We start from the raw sequence: 15,590 nt of genomic DNA, 5'->3' as shown, positions 1-15,590 counted from the left end.
TTTATTTTGTACTAAGCTATCAATATTTTACTCAAAAACACACTTCATTAGTTTCCTTGTAGCAGCAAACCTAGGTACTCGTTAAACCTAATGTTATAAAAATATATTTAACTGAAAATCAATTCAGACAAATGGAAATTCGCTTAGTCGGCAGGTTTGCTGCGGCGGGGGTATTATATAGATTAGAAATATTTTGTGTCCTCAATTTCTTTAAATGCATAGGTGAAATAAACAACTGAACAGTGAAGTATCCATTTTATGCTGTTGAGTAACACAATCCTTTTTTGGTTTCAGGTTACCAATCCCACTGCTCCGGACTATCCGGGTTTGGAATATCCTCCGGTGTTTGAGCCAGGAACTTACTCTCTGGCTGACGCGTCGTCTGTGCTACGACACCGCAACCGAGAAGCCCGGTGATGTAAAAATCGGCCCATACGCGAGGGCTTGATATAGACATGTAGCTATACTTAGTTGTAGTGATGTGTCAAAACCGAATCTAGAGTTTACCGAATTTCCAGAAACAGTTTAAAACAAATATGTTTAGTGGGGTTTTTGTTTGTATATTTTGAATTTAAGGTCAAATTTTCTATCTAGTTCAACCTTACATTCCCCATTCTACTCCTTTCTTCTACTTTTTTATTTATGTATTGGATAGAGCACCTCTATATTCTAATGGTCTTAGTTTAAATTCTGCCAATCACTAATAAGTCATATGATATAGTTATATTGCAGTGGTTTGGGGCCTACCTTAGAAATCTTAAAGCTAGGCCAAGTGTCCTAGGAGGGGGGAGACCTTTTAAATTATGACATGTAAATTTACCTTTTTTAAAATGTAAAATACAAACAATTATACCTTATGTTGTTTAAGATTTAGGATCACCTTTAAGGAAAATACAAATCGTTTTTAACCCTTAGAGTGCCAGGCGAGAAATAAAAGTAACGCTCAAAAATGCCGATGATTTTTCCCGAAGGTCGCGCTAAAAGTGCCGAGCGCGATCTGGTGATTTTTAGGTTAAAATTTCGTAAAAATCGAATTTTCGATATTTCGACCAACGAAAATCGATGTATCGCATCTAGTAACTTTCGACTCAATGTTAATATATGGGTTAAAAGAATCCGAGTATCCATTCGGTTGTTATGACAGCTGTTCGATCATTACGAAACGTCCGGTCAGCCGGACGTTGGCACTTTTGGCTCGTTCTAAAAACGTCCGGTCGGCCGGACGTTGGCACTTTTGGCTCGTTTTAAAAACGTCCGGTTCCCCGGACGTTGGCACTCAAAGGGTTAAAATAAAGTAATTATTCCTGTAAAAGTTTAGAAAATTAACGAAATTAAATTTTATGATTATATCTAGATTCAAAATTCTTCAATTTGACCATCACTGTTTACTAGGTTTAGCAAAGTTGAGCAGAAAATGAGTAAAGAACATGATAGTCAAAGTCGAACAAAATATTCATATAAATTGTTTGGGTTAAATTTATGAAAGAGTTTTATCTAGTTTTAATAGTTGACAGAGTCATGTGTCAAAATTTTGTGCCTTTGTATGTTTTAAAGCTTTTATGTTGGATTGATAAGGTTTTGTTTAGATTGTTACCTTGTGTTTGAAACTAAATAGCTTTAGTTATACAGTTAGCCACTAATACGAAATTCTTAAAAAATTTCTTAAACTGCATTAGTATATAATATATGGTACTCATAATGAAAACAATATTTATCACTAATGAATTTGTTATTTAATGTTATCATTAAAGGTCTGATAGTGATAAGAATATTAGAACAGGTGAAAAGTTTTCTAATGTTTACCAATAGAACAGCTCTAATAATTTTGTACTATTCGGTATTCAGTTTTAGAGTGGTTAAACTGGCTGATAGATTTACCCATCTCTTGAGCTTTTTAAGGCGAAACAATTTCCTATTTAGTAATATAAGAAATAATGACTATGCTAATATTTTCCTTGAGCTTTTGTGATTATTTTAGTTTTCCTTTGTTATATTTATAGATATTCTGTTTACCTATGTTCTAAGCTAAGACTAAAGCCCGTCGCGAATCGTAGACCTTTATCGGTTATTGGATTAGCTTTTTATGTTATTTGGGCAATAATATGACAATCACTCTGAATATAGCTAGTAAACTGTGGAGAATACTTCTGATTACCTACTAAAGTTTGGTGTGAGTTGTAACTTATAATGTATTTTAGGAATCGTAATGAGTAGACTCTCAATTGGACACCTCTGAACCACTATGTGTCCTCTTCCTTTTTGGTGATATTTTTATAAGTACGTCAACTAAGCTCTCCATCTTTTCTAATCCATTTACAGTTCTTTTTCCTCCACGATCTGCCATCTCACACTTTTCCTCACCTTTTCCATCGACCTTTTCGTTATCTCCTATCTGTCACTTTCCCCTAGGAATTATCTCTTGAATTCTTCTTACATCATCTTGCTTGGTTTTGTTTTTTCAACCCCTCCTTTATTTTACTCTCATCAGCCCTTTAAATATTCATCTCTACACGTTATATGAATCTATAAGGACACAAATTACAATTTCAAAATTAGTCTACTACAGTGATTGACTAAAAACAATCAAAGAATACTGCAATATCATCTCTTGCATCGAACAAGTTGTGACTTGTTTATTTTCGTAGTCTTGGACAAACGAGTGTGTGTGACTCGCATAGATGGCCGTCTGAACAAAACGTGCCAGAACAAGAGAGAGTCTACTGTTTAATCCTGTACTTTGGTGTTATAAATACATTACCACCTATTAATTCTAAAATACTCACTCCGTGCCAAAATAGTGTTCTAACTCTTGCAACATGGAACACCAAAACTGTTTTAGATGTAGTTGATAATCATATTCTGTCTTTCACTTCCTTCTTACTTTCAAATTGAAAACGTAGTTGGGAATTGTATATTTGTATGATTGTTGTCGTAAATTAAATATATTTATGTGGATTAGTTAACAAACTTGCCATGTTTACGAGTTGTTACGTGTTATTTATCTTGATCTTTTATTCAACAGCTTATATTTGTAAATTCTTGTGATCCTCGAACTGTATTGTGATGTAATTTTACTCATTGTATACTATGTAAATTTTGGTTTTCCAAGTAAATAATAATACTGAGAGGTTTTAGATATTTTATATTTTAAAATTGTTAATACTAGTACAGTAGTCTATATTAGTTAGTAAGAATTTTATTCAATAATGTATATAAACAGTTTAGTTTAAATATTGTTTTAAACTAAGGTGCTAGCTATATAGTAAGTAATAATAAATTATCTAGGATTTATTTTAAATAAGCAATATTTAAAGACTCATTTGATATTAGCGTTATTTATTCTATATAGTTGTTTGTTAGTGTTTCCATTTTATTTATTACGTTTGGGTAACAGGGACTTAGTTTAGAACATATTATTAAAAATTATATGTTAAACAACAAAAAACTAAAGAATTATAGAGAGAGCTGCTTATAGACTTTGCTTTTGTATACTATCTCAATTATATTTTAAGTAATGTTTAAAGTGCCATTATTTCAAGTTTAATTAATTAAAGTTGTTTATTAGGAAAATAAATAATTGTATTGAAGTATAAATTGTTAATAGTGTTATTGTTTCATTATTTGTAGGGCAAGTAAGAAGAAACCAATATCGGAACAAAATATAGTTTATTCAGGAAATGGTTAGACTGTTATCATATTCACTTCCTTTGCAATGTGAAAAGTCTCAGTATACGTAGGAAAGAAACAATGTTGTTGAATATTTGTTCTACAAATGCTCTCGTCTGTTCTATAATACAACTAGTTTTTTATTCAATCTTATTATTTATTCTATTTTAGTTTTATTCATATTTCTGCTTAATGAAACAATAATTTTTAAGAACAAAATAATATAATGGTCTAACTGATGAATTCTCTAAAAACTATTGCAAGTCTTTAGTGTTCTAATAATTTTGGTTTACAGTCCTGCATCTTCTTAAGATTCTTTAAACCTTTTTGCTGGACAAATTTATAATTAATTGCCAATTGGGAATTCCACGTTCTGATTGCAAAGGAACTCTTCACATATACAGTAGAAACAATGAACAAACAAACTTAAATTGTTAAATGTTAAATGCTAGCCAACTTGGGTAAAAAAAGAATCATTATAATTTGATTGAAAATAATTATCTATCTACATGCATTAATTACCAACAATATTGGTTTTTATTGCAAGATTTAAGAGTATTGGTAATCATAAAGTTAAAATTTATTGGACCCTTTCTTTCACTTAGTGTATTTTATTTTATGTTTTCTCACAAATTTATGCAGCCTATTATAGGTGTCAAAACTCATTAAAGATATTTTAAGGAATCCTATCCAATAACTGTTAATCATACATTTATTTAAATAAACTAAGTATCCCAAATGAGGAAAGAGTCAAAGTGTTATACCATCATATTTTAAGTTTAGTGTGTTTTGTATATTTTTTATTTCTACATATTGTAGTTCCATACATATTTTCTAGTACAATAAATATTTTCTGTTGCGTATGCTTTTGTTCTTTCCCTGGAAAATAATCTTTAAAACATAGCATTACAATCCTTATGTTTCATGAATAGCTCATTTCTGTAGGGAGTAATGACAAATATTTTCTTTGTAAAAAAAGTATTTATCTAATAAAACAGTTAAAGCATGACCAAATTGTGGTTTTAGGGTAATCTGCATTATTTAACTTCAAATATAAACCCTAACACCACATTGGGGTTTATTCATTGGCAGAAACAAAATTTTAATCTGTTATAGTAGTCACATAAAGTCACTAACAAGACTACAAGATCGCGCCACTCATCCTACATTCATCTCCATTCATACTTGGCTTAAAATACCTACTTTTTATGGTCGCCATTTCAATAAAAAGTATTAAAAGTATTAGTTAAAAAAGTTCTGAACCAATGTGTGTATGGGCAACTCTTGGAAATTCAAGTGACGACCCTACAATCCTTTAACTGTGGCGCTGAAACTCAGATATTTGAGTAATATAGTAAATGATTGCACTTTAAGTGCTTTACTTGTAGGAATAGCTAAACTTTATATAGCACAGATGAAGCAGTGATAGCTTGAATTAGAAAGCTATATTTGGCTTTGCAACAACATAAACGTTTCTGCTATTTTTCAAAGAGTAACACAGGCCACTTGGCCATATTTTAAATTATACACAATAGAACTCTGATATGCAAACTCATACAGATCTCTAATCAACTGGCTCACCTCAATAAAAAATAAATCAACAGAAAAATTAAATTTATTTGACAAAGTAATAATCTGTTACATGTGTTGTATTGTGAATATCAGCAGTGTTGTATTGGTCGGCTGTAATAAGTCATCTGCCCTGTGCCACTGTCCATTCATCCATATTTTATTAATTTTTATTAAGCCTATGCCTGTGACATTTTTATTAAAGCCCATTGTTACAAATTTATTGATAGCCCGATGACAATACTATCCGGATCCGGGTCTGGTAACGATATCGCATGGAATTGAACTGGTGATCTCCAGATTTGAAGGCGGAGCATTCAAAGGTGAGTAGGGTAGCTACTCAGCTATCCAGACAATTTTATAGTGTTTATCCAGACATAGATGGTGGTATTTGAATAAAGATTATTTAATTACAATGTAGAGTATTTCGCTTGGTACTCGGACACCTTAACAAGTACCATATGCCTACTTTATTAAAAAAGGCACTTTTTTATGTTTTAAAAGGTATGTACAGTACTTTAGGCCTACTTTATTATAAAGCTAATTTTACAAAAAAAACTTGGATGGTCAGCTTTCAATATTCTTTTATCAGGAGCATATTTTTTTACAAACAAGTCTATTCTGTGCTCAAAAGTATTTGTTGATGGTTGAGTCATTTTTAGCAAATCAGTATTATCGGTTTTTGTTTTTGACAAGCTTATCTTTTGAATTGCAGATAAGTATTGTCTTGAAAAGTCTTATTTTTCTCCTCAGATAAGTGTTGTGACTGGTGGTCTGTCTGATTGAGTTGGTGAACCACCAGAGGTTCTTATCACATCCTTTTCCTGACTGATAAGACCCTTTGTTATCTTTTTAGCTGTTATTTCCCTCTCTTTGAAACCATATACTCTCATTTCGAGTTGGGGCTCCTGAGTGGTCAAGCCTTCAAGTCAACTCCAAGTAAGTTTTCTCAAATCTTGTATTGTGTATCAAAATTGGAAACACAAAAGTTTTAGGTATCCTTCATATTGTTTGCTATGCCGGTGAACAATATTTTCTAATGTTCTTCCTTAACTTGCATAGTATAAAAAAATATCTATACATTATTAGTACCGATAGTAATTTTAATTCAGAATGTTATACTTGCATTTTTCAATTATTGATGTAGAAACTAAAACTTTTTAACTATTCTTTAAAAATAACGTTTGCAAGAAAACTGGAGAAATATTATTGCATTGCTGAATTGAAATCAAATGTCCTAGGACATTTAATTTGTGCCTCTTTATCATCAGTCTTATAGTAAACTGTATCTGGAGACCCGTGTGCAAAATTGCACATTGTAACGGGGTTCAAAACTGGTTTCTGAGGCAAAACCCTTTCATCTTTTAAATATTATGTTTGAGAAAGTTATTAGGTTTTAAAACTACAGTAAAAAACAAATTGTGTGCTTTTATCTACATAACTGGTAGATACATCATAAAGGGTTAATTTTACCTTAAACATGTTAACAGATAAAAAAGTAGACTTGTAGTTTTCATAAACTCTTTTGTCTTTCTTTAACAACCTGACTGGTTAAACGATTCAACTAAAGGATCAGCTATTCACATTTTTAAATGTTAGAAAGAAAGTTGTTCACTAATTATAATTACTGAATCTTTAAAAGTGAACTCTAGATATAAATAAAACTAGTGGCCTGTAGGGGCCATAGCCCCTAATTTAGACAAAAAAAAAACTAAAAATAAAACTACAATATAGTACGTTTGAAATATGTTTTTAAAATTATCAATTTTATGTTACTTAAAATTAACATGTTTCTTGCTTTATATCTTGGTTTTCCTTCCGTTGGAGTCGTATATTAGTTGCTTCTTATGTGTCAATGAAATACAATTAACTGTCCATATGAAGGCAACTGCCCATTTCGTGGTAGTAAGTCAGAAATATATCTATGGATTTGTCCCTGAATTTTAAAACAGTAAGGCCCATTTCCCGGAATCTCTGTTTGTGTAGCGGAAAGCGACGCAAAAGCCATGCATGTATTGCCTAATATTTTTTATGAAGTTAGAATCATATAAAAACATTTCTTTTATTTAGTCATTTACTTGTGGACATGTTAATGAGTCTTTTGTGGCAATATGCGATGAAATGTCCATTTGTGGCCTCCTCTGCGAAGTGAAATGCGCGAAAATGCATGCAAGTGCTGTTAAGAAAACCTAGATCGTGAGAAAAAATAATTAACTTATTTTTCACTGTTCTTCTGAAGGCAGGTTGTAAACCAGCTTGTGGATTTCTTTCATAAGGCCTTAACATGACGTTCTCTTTCAGCATTTCTTGTGTCAGTTGAATTCCAGGATACTCTTCCACGTCTTGCAGGTATTCCCCTACCCTGTCTAATTACTTCACTCATTATAAAAAGGGAAAAAATGTTAACAAATACATTTCATTTTGAAACATTATTTAACAACATTGACTTTTGGAATGAATGTAAACATTGCAAATAAATAACAGCTGATTAGAATGCAGACGTTTTTCAGTCCCCGTGCTTTTCTTAAGGTGGATATTTTACGTTATATCTCGTTTTCTGGTAACGTTATGGGAATTCTGCTATTTTTCCAGGGTCCCTGGGGTCAAGACCTTTGATTTAAGAACCCTTCCACTTTTCTGCGACTTACCAGACGTCCACAATTTTCTGGTAAAAATTTTTTCTTACAGAATTACACAGACTGTCCCAAAAGTACCGGACCGGTTTAATATTTTCTAAACGACAACAGATAAATCAATAAGATTTTGCAAATCAACACCACACTTAAAAACCTACTATTTTAAGGAACTATCAATTTTCTGTCATATCATGGGGACTTCCCGCAAAGAGTCAGAAGGAAATCTTAAACAGAAGCATAGGTTGACATGCACATCAAATTAAAGACCTTTACTAGTAGATTACAATGCCGTAAATTCAAGCTCAAAAGAACGCCTGAGTGAAAAATGGCAGCCGTTCAAAGATTTCTTGAACCTTCCATTTTGAATCTTTGAACGACTGCCATTTTTTACTCAGGCGTTCTTTTGAGCTTGAATTTACGGCATTGTAATCTACTAGTGAAGACCTTTAATTTTATGTGCATATCGACCTATGCTTACGTAAAAAAGTTTTTTCCTATTCCTATAGGGCTGTTCCCCCAAATGCAAATTAAATGAAACTTTGAACCACTGTCATTCTTGACTTGGTTGTCAGTTTGAGTTCAAATTTGCGGCATTATATTCTGCTAGTAAAGACCTTTAATTTGATGTACATGTCAACCTATGCTTCTATTTAAGATTTCCTTCTGACTCCTTGCGGGACGTCCCCATGATGTGACAGAAAATTGATATTTTCTTAAAAAAGTAGATTTTTAGGTGTGGTGTTGATGTACCAAATCTTATTGATTTATCTGTTGTCGTTTAGAAAATATTAAGCCGGTCCGGGGCTTTTGGGACAGTCTGTATATAAGGATGCCATGGGAGTGAAGCCTTTTTAGTTACTAATTACTAATTTTAGTTACTAATTATCACTCCGCTAGATCACAAAGCTTTAAAATTACACCTCAATTGTAAAAATCTTTTAAGTAGGGCGACTGAAGAAGGGCTGTAACAGAGAAAACCCTTACCTATTGCATTAAAGTATAGATATCTGTGTAAGTCATAAGAAACAAATTTACAATGAGGGTCGATTTGCAATGCTTTTACACAACAGGTTCCAATAGTTCTGGAGTTCAACAAGGGGATCAAGAACACTTATTCTATTCCTAGCAAAGCTTCGATTGTCATAATTTATATCGCTGTTAGGCATTTTAGAATTACTATGCAATAGGCGTTAGTCAGGTACTTTTTACAAACAGCAGACCATGCCAGGGCTCTTTACCATGCTGTAGATAATGTATTAAATATTTATATTTAAACATGCAGAAGATTTTAATCAAATTATTTTTTCTTGTGAAAATCTAAAAATTGAATGTTGTACATTATCAAGGATGCGGTACATCCTAGAGTGATCGAATAACTTACTTTCAACAAACAAATTTCAAATTTCATCAATTGCATAAATTTTCTGATATAAAATCAGTTCTGACACTACATTTGCAACCAATGAAGGCATATAATTATAAAAGAGTTTAAAGGAATCGATGTATTAATATACAGTAAGAACAAAGAAGATTTTTTTCCAAGCTCGAACTTTCTTGGTTAAAAGTAACAGTGAAATTTTTTATGGTGCAAATTGTGCATTCTAACAGGGTTAAAACTAGTCTCCGAGTCAAAACCCTTTTATATTTAAAATATTATGCTTGTTTCAGACATTCATTAGGTTTTAAAATGTTCACAACATTTTAGGTGGTTTTAGGGTAAACGATCTATCCCCTCTACTCCTACCTTTAAAATATAGCTTAACAGCTGAGATTTTTCAAAACATCGATCAGCTGCAACATACATTAAACAGAAAAAAGTGGTGGGGGAACTTGCCCTCAAACCGCCTAAAGGTGCATTTGTCCCTGAAGCGACTCTTGCGATAGTAGCTGAGCGATAGTAGCTTAGCGATAGTAGCTGAGCACTGGTTAGCGTTGTTTCAAATGGGACCATTGTCCTTGACGCGACTGCGACTGTAGCGGGTCTGCTCTGAGGGGAGTCAGAGTCGCAGTCGCTGAGCGATTTGTGTTGTGTATAGACTTGTTTTGGTCGTATTAAAAAATAAAAATGAAAATACTTTTTTAAAATGCTACGTTTTTTAAACGCACTATAAAGTAAAAAAATAATTTATAAATATGTGGGGAGAATAAATACTTGAAGGATTTAAAAAAACGTGGGGCGCATGCTTATTTACAATTATCTTTACCTATTGAACTATTATTATCTATTGCATGTACCCCACGTTTTTTGTTTTAAATCTTTTTAGTATTTATTCCCTCCACATATTTATAAATTATTTTTACTTTTTAGTGCGTTTAAAAACGTGGCATTAAAAAAAGTATTTTTATTTATAATTTATTTTCTACTTCTTTTTTAATGTGTAAATATGTTAAATCTATTTTATAAGGCCTGTTGTTAATACATACCAAACCCTTATTATCTGTAGTCATATGTTTTTTTTTTTGTAGTCATATTTCCTTTGAACTGCTTATTTTATATTTACAATCTCTCGGGAGCAGAACCTGTACCTCTACCCAAGCTTTTTTGACCTGTCAAATTTAAGTATTTACGGCTGACTTCAAAATGTAAACATGGAAATTTTGGAAGCCCATGGGGCTTAGCCCAAGGAAAATATGAAAATTAAATGATATAGTATTACATTGTCATTTATTTGTGAGCTGTGTTCTCTAGTTTCATTTCTCTAGCTCGTCGGGAAGTTAGTTTAACATTTATTGCAAAGTTTGTACCGGACAAGAAAGCGAGCTAATAAAAACGTTTTAAAATTAGGTGGTGTCATGGCACTCATAACACCAATTCTCTCAAAAGTCAGCAAACTAATATACAGAATCGCTCTAGAACAATCGCTTCAGGGACAATGACATGGTTAGCTACTATCGCTGAGCCACTATCGCTGAGCTACTGTCGCTCAGCTACTATCGCAAGAGTCGTTTCAGGGACAATACACCTTAAATATTGTGAACATAGGTAACTCAGTTGCTTGGTTTGTAGAGCGACAGACTAAATTCTTAGCAGGAATGTCCAAGGTTCACTTCTAGCTGCCACTAAGACTTATACTGATAAAAACTCCTGCCTAACCTGCCAACCCCTTCTGCCTTCTGTTTCTTTGGGGCCTTTCTGCTGGTAAGACTTGTACTGATAAGGTGTTATGGCTTAGTGGTAACTAGTAAGATTCATTCTTGTATTTTTAAATCGGCTCACTCCACGCTTTTCTTGATACACTCCACACACAAGGCCAAGACCCCTTTTGGATGGGTAAATGCAAAGTAAAATGAGGCAAGCATTACAATAACATACTTTTAATTATTGTAGAAGTATCAAAGACAAAAATGTGGACTCATCTGAACTTAATATTTTAGGTATGTTCTGGAAGTGAAAAGAGTTTTTCAACAAGAAGGTGAGCTAGTTACGGTTTTCTGAGGGCAGCTTGTCGTAAAATTTCAGACAGCTGCCCCCTGAAAGGCGAGACTTGGCAGCCAAAATACAACTCCTGCAGAACTTACTCCTGAATGTTACGTGTAATCTGGAAGGTCATCCTGAATGCTACTTTAACATTAGCACACTGTGAGAGGTTAATTCATGTTTTTTATAAGCAATTAATATCTAAAGTGATGTGAAGATTCAAATAGGTACTTAAATCGTTAGCTTTTAAGTCAAACGGGGTGGACTTGATCATTAAAGTTTAAGAAATTCTCGATAGCCAATTCTTTGGGTTACAATTGCGAGTAGGATTTATGTGTTGAAAACTCACGTATAGTTTTCAACTTAAGAGCCAATGCCAATGCTGCATATCAGTCCAATTACCTATGTATAGAATCGTGCCAGAAGAATTCTCTAAATTGCCACTATGAGTCAACAGTTCCTTAGACGAGTAGTGTATACTTGATTCCAATTCAGAATCAAACATTTTACAGTACTTGAGTAGACTGATTGAGCTAAAATTTGACATGCTGCACATAACTAAATTGGCTGGCTACAGCTGGTCCATATACTGTAGATGTAAATGCTGTAAATTTTTAAACCATTCAGCAAAATAAAGCACTGTTATCTATCTATCTATCTATCTATACTGTACATGGGATGTCTACACTAGTATCCAACAGTCTAAAATTAATGATCGGGTTCTAACAACTAAAAATAATGGTTATTTTTCAATATTTCGTTTCTAATCATGAGGTGATTGAGAATAATTAATTGAGGCAACAAGAAATTCGCTAGTTTTGGGGTATACTGCTATCCTGTTATTACTTGAAATAAAATAACATAGTTATTGAGAGTTGAGATAGAATATAGAATAGAATAGAGATTTGGCGAGAATATTGAAAAATTATGAACCAATCAACACACAGCATATCTCTTGGCCTGTTAATTTGTTATATTTATATTTATGAGATTGTATGAGTTTAGTTAAGTTTAATCAGTCAAGTGATAAGTTGAATTATAAAATTATTAATATTAATGTAGTTGTTAAGTGTATATAGGTACGAAACAGTAGAAACAATAGTTTTTTTCAAGTTTTTAGAAGTTAATAATGAACCTTTTTTATGTGACAGTGCGCTGGAAAATTTGAAAATATATTTTAACCTCAAAGGCTTACCCTGACTGCTAACTATGGATTAATTGTGATGATTACTACATTAAAACCTCACTTATTTGACAATTTGTGAACCCAGAGGTTGTCGAGTTTGTTGGTCGTCAAGTTTTCCATAACATTGAAATTTGTAATGGGTTACATACATGTGAATGCATAACAGAGTAACTTTTACCATAGACAAAAAAATTAAATATAGACCGACAGCAGTACTGCAGTTAGCATATATTCTGGCATCCACCGCTAAGAGTGCCATGTAGTTTCGGCACACACCTCTGCAGCGTCAAGCGCTAGCGAGCGTTGCCATGACAAGTTGGTTGTTGGAGCCAGGGGTGCCAACTTTTGGAGAATTCCATGGAATCCGGGGAGTAGGAGTTTGTTCCGTTATCTTTCCGTGTCTTAAAATGTCCAAGGATAATTGAAAAAGGTAATTTTTTGTTAAAATTACAGGATTTTAGAATTTTGAACTTGATTAACTTTATTATTTTTTTTTATTTTTTCAGCGAAACAACGAACACTGAGCATGGTCTACCGGCAAATCGTGGAACCTTCCTTTAACAGTCTATTTTTAATTGTTTTGTCAATATTCTTTACATATAATTTAATTACTTAGATGAGTATTATTACATTATTGAGAAAACATGCTTCCACAAAATACGGTATTGAATATTGAACAATCAAAATGAAATGTTCTGAAACAATCACTTTTTTGCATGTTCCTTGTCAGCTGTTGACTGTGAAAATTAAGTGTAACTATGTAAAGTGTAAAATGAAGTGTAACTAACCTAACACACTGTAGAGTTAAGGTTACTCAGGGGAGGTATAGAAGAGGCTACGATGACAGCTGTGGGCTTCTTATTAGCTGAGGGAACGCCATTACCGTAACAAAACGGTCGGTAGCCATCGGCCTCGGTGGTCTAATGGTTAGCGTGCCGGGCTGATATACTGTAGGTCCCGGGTTCGAATCCTGCTGGTAGCATTAACTTTTTGTTCAAGATTTTTTTATTATCAGCAAGTTTGGTTGGTTTGGTTCGGTTATTACAGTTTAATTTTATTATTAAGTGATTATAAAATTTTAATTGAGCAAATTCTAGTTTTATTTAATAAATTATTAATTATTTTTCCGATTACTAAACCTTTGTTATATTATTTCTTTATCAGCAAGTTTGGTTAGTTCGGTTAGGTTATGATAGTTTAATTTTATAATTAAAAAATAATAAAATTGAATTTGAGACATGTATAATTTTATTTTATGAACAGAACTATTTTTGCGATTAGTAAACCTTCATTGCCAAAGTGCTCTCTACTACAGCGCTGTTCACGGAGGAATTTTGAACTAAATGCCTCATTCGTACCTCCCCTAAGTCAGACCCGTAGAGTTAATGAGGTTTTACTACCTATTTTAAAATCATTATAGCATTTATTAGGATACATACAGTAGCCTATTAATATTTTAATAGTAATCATTTTATAGTTATTCTTAGAGCTAGATTTGAGGTGGAACACAGTAAAATCTATAAGTATAAAAGGGATGTTTGTATATATCTATAAGTATAAAAGAGGATGTTTGTATATATCTATAAGAATAAAAGAGGATGTTTGTATATATGTTTGTTTGTTTGGCAGTGATAAACTCAGACACCGCTGAACCGATTGCCACGAAACTTTGTACATACGTGTAGAATGTCATGGAATAGGTTTATACACCATCAATTTCGTGATCCGTCCAATCAGCTCCGCCCCAGTGGCTCTGGAGTTTCCCATGTTAACCTTATAAGAAATGGAATTAATGAATCTTAACAGCTGTTTCAATTAAACAAGTTGGTTCTGTCCTATGATGTTCAATAGCATTAAAGTTACAAGGATTACCAACAGGGTGCAGCACTATTATTTCTTTTACATTTATGACAACAGCTAATTTGCAACCAAAAGGTGAGTGAGCGTAGCGAACGAACTTCAACCTGGAGGCGAGTTAGCGTAGCGAACGAGCTAACCTGAAGGCAAGTGAGCGTAGCGAACGAGCTAACCTGAAGGCAAGTGAGCGCAGCGAACGAGCTCCAACCTAAAGGTGAGTGAGCGTAGCGAACGAGCTCCAACCTAAAGGTGAGTGAGCGTAGCGAACGAACTTCAACCAGGACGTGATTGAGCCATGCGAATGAGATCATCTTGAAAATTAAGAAGTTAAACGGGGCAAAGCCCGCGGGTTACAGCTAGTAGCATTATAAAACTTATCTTTTTCTAGAGAAAATTGTGTAGTCATAAACTTTATTTTGCTAATGCTGGGTAAGTTATATTTTTAGTACTTTTATGTTAAACTACAGCTGATTTTCCCTTTGGAATGGAACCAAAAGGTAAAAAATATTAAGATGAAAATCTGTAATTCCTGATACGTTTTAGGTCCATTTCTTCAATTTCTACTAGAAATTAAGAACGAGTTATAATGTAACTCAAGCTCTCTCAAAAAAATAAAAAAATCCAGAGGAACAAAAATATATCGAGAGGTTCGTTAAAAATCCTTTTGTCATAAAAATATTAATCTTAAAGTATTTTTTGTCTGTCCATAAGCTGGAATTCACTTTTGAAATAATAAAATTGTTTATATTCTGTATAAAGGTAAAAAAAACCTACCTACAAAATAGAGATTCTCAATCAGTTTTCTATTTCCTGTTTGACTGAGTTCGCTGGGGTGCTAACAATATGTGCTGGCCCCATGGAATAGTTCAACACCTTTCCAACAACATTTTTTGCGATTTTGTTTTGGTTATTTTTTTTCTATAGTCTATGCTTCATTAGACAAACTATAATAGCCCCCTGCAGGAAATATTGTTCAATTTAAATTTTTATGCAAATTATAATCGGTTAACAACTTATATTTTATAAATTGATTTATAATAGGTAAATAAAAGGTTTATATAGGAAAAGAACTAGTTTCTATGTCTTAACACAAAATATATCATACTGTAGCTATAAATACAATTAATTGATTATTGAGGACTTAGCCCAGAACTCCAAACCATAAGTCCAGAGCAATAAAAAGAGTCTAGTGCACCCCTAGAAAAGGTTATTTCAAATTAGAAAAGGCTAATTTATTACAAAACAATTTATTCAGGAG

At 32.9% G+C, this 15,590-nt stretch overlaps 1 protein-coding gene across 3 annotated transcripts in view; it reads left to right on the top strand.

Moving 5' to 3' along the window:
• The window catches only part of LOC128987620 (uncharacterized), a 54,133-nt gene extending 49,604 nt beyond the window's left edge, over positions 1 to 4,529 (top strand). For all 3 annotated transcript variants that reach the window (XM_054408568.1, XM_054408567.1, XM_054408566.1), the window contains one exon: positions 295 to 4,529. In XM_054408568.1, the coding sequence (XP_054264543.1) occupies positions 295 to 417 (123 nt within the window). In that variant the 3' untranslated portion in view covers positions 418 to 4,529. The remainder of the gene's footprint in view (positions 1 to 294) is intronic.
• The last annotated feature ends 11,061 nt before the right edge of the window (positions 4,530 to 15,590 follow it).

This window comes from Macrosteles quadrilineatus, unplaced genomic scaffold, assembly GCF_028750875.1.
Source record: "Macrosteles quadrilineatus isolate MER2022 unplaced genomic scaffold, UCM_ALF_1.0 Scaffold_2__2_contigs__length_208266976, whole genome shotgun sequence".
Classification (NCBI taxonomy): domain Eukaryota; kingdom Metazoa; phylum Arthropoda; class Insecta; order Hemiptera; family Cicadellidae; genus Macrosteles; species Macrosteles quadrilineatus.
This window is presented reverse-complemented; position numbering and strand designations above follow the sequence as displayed.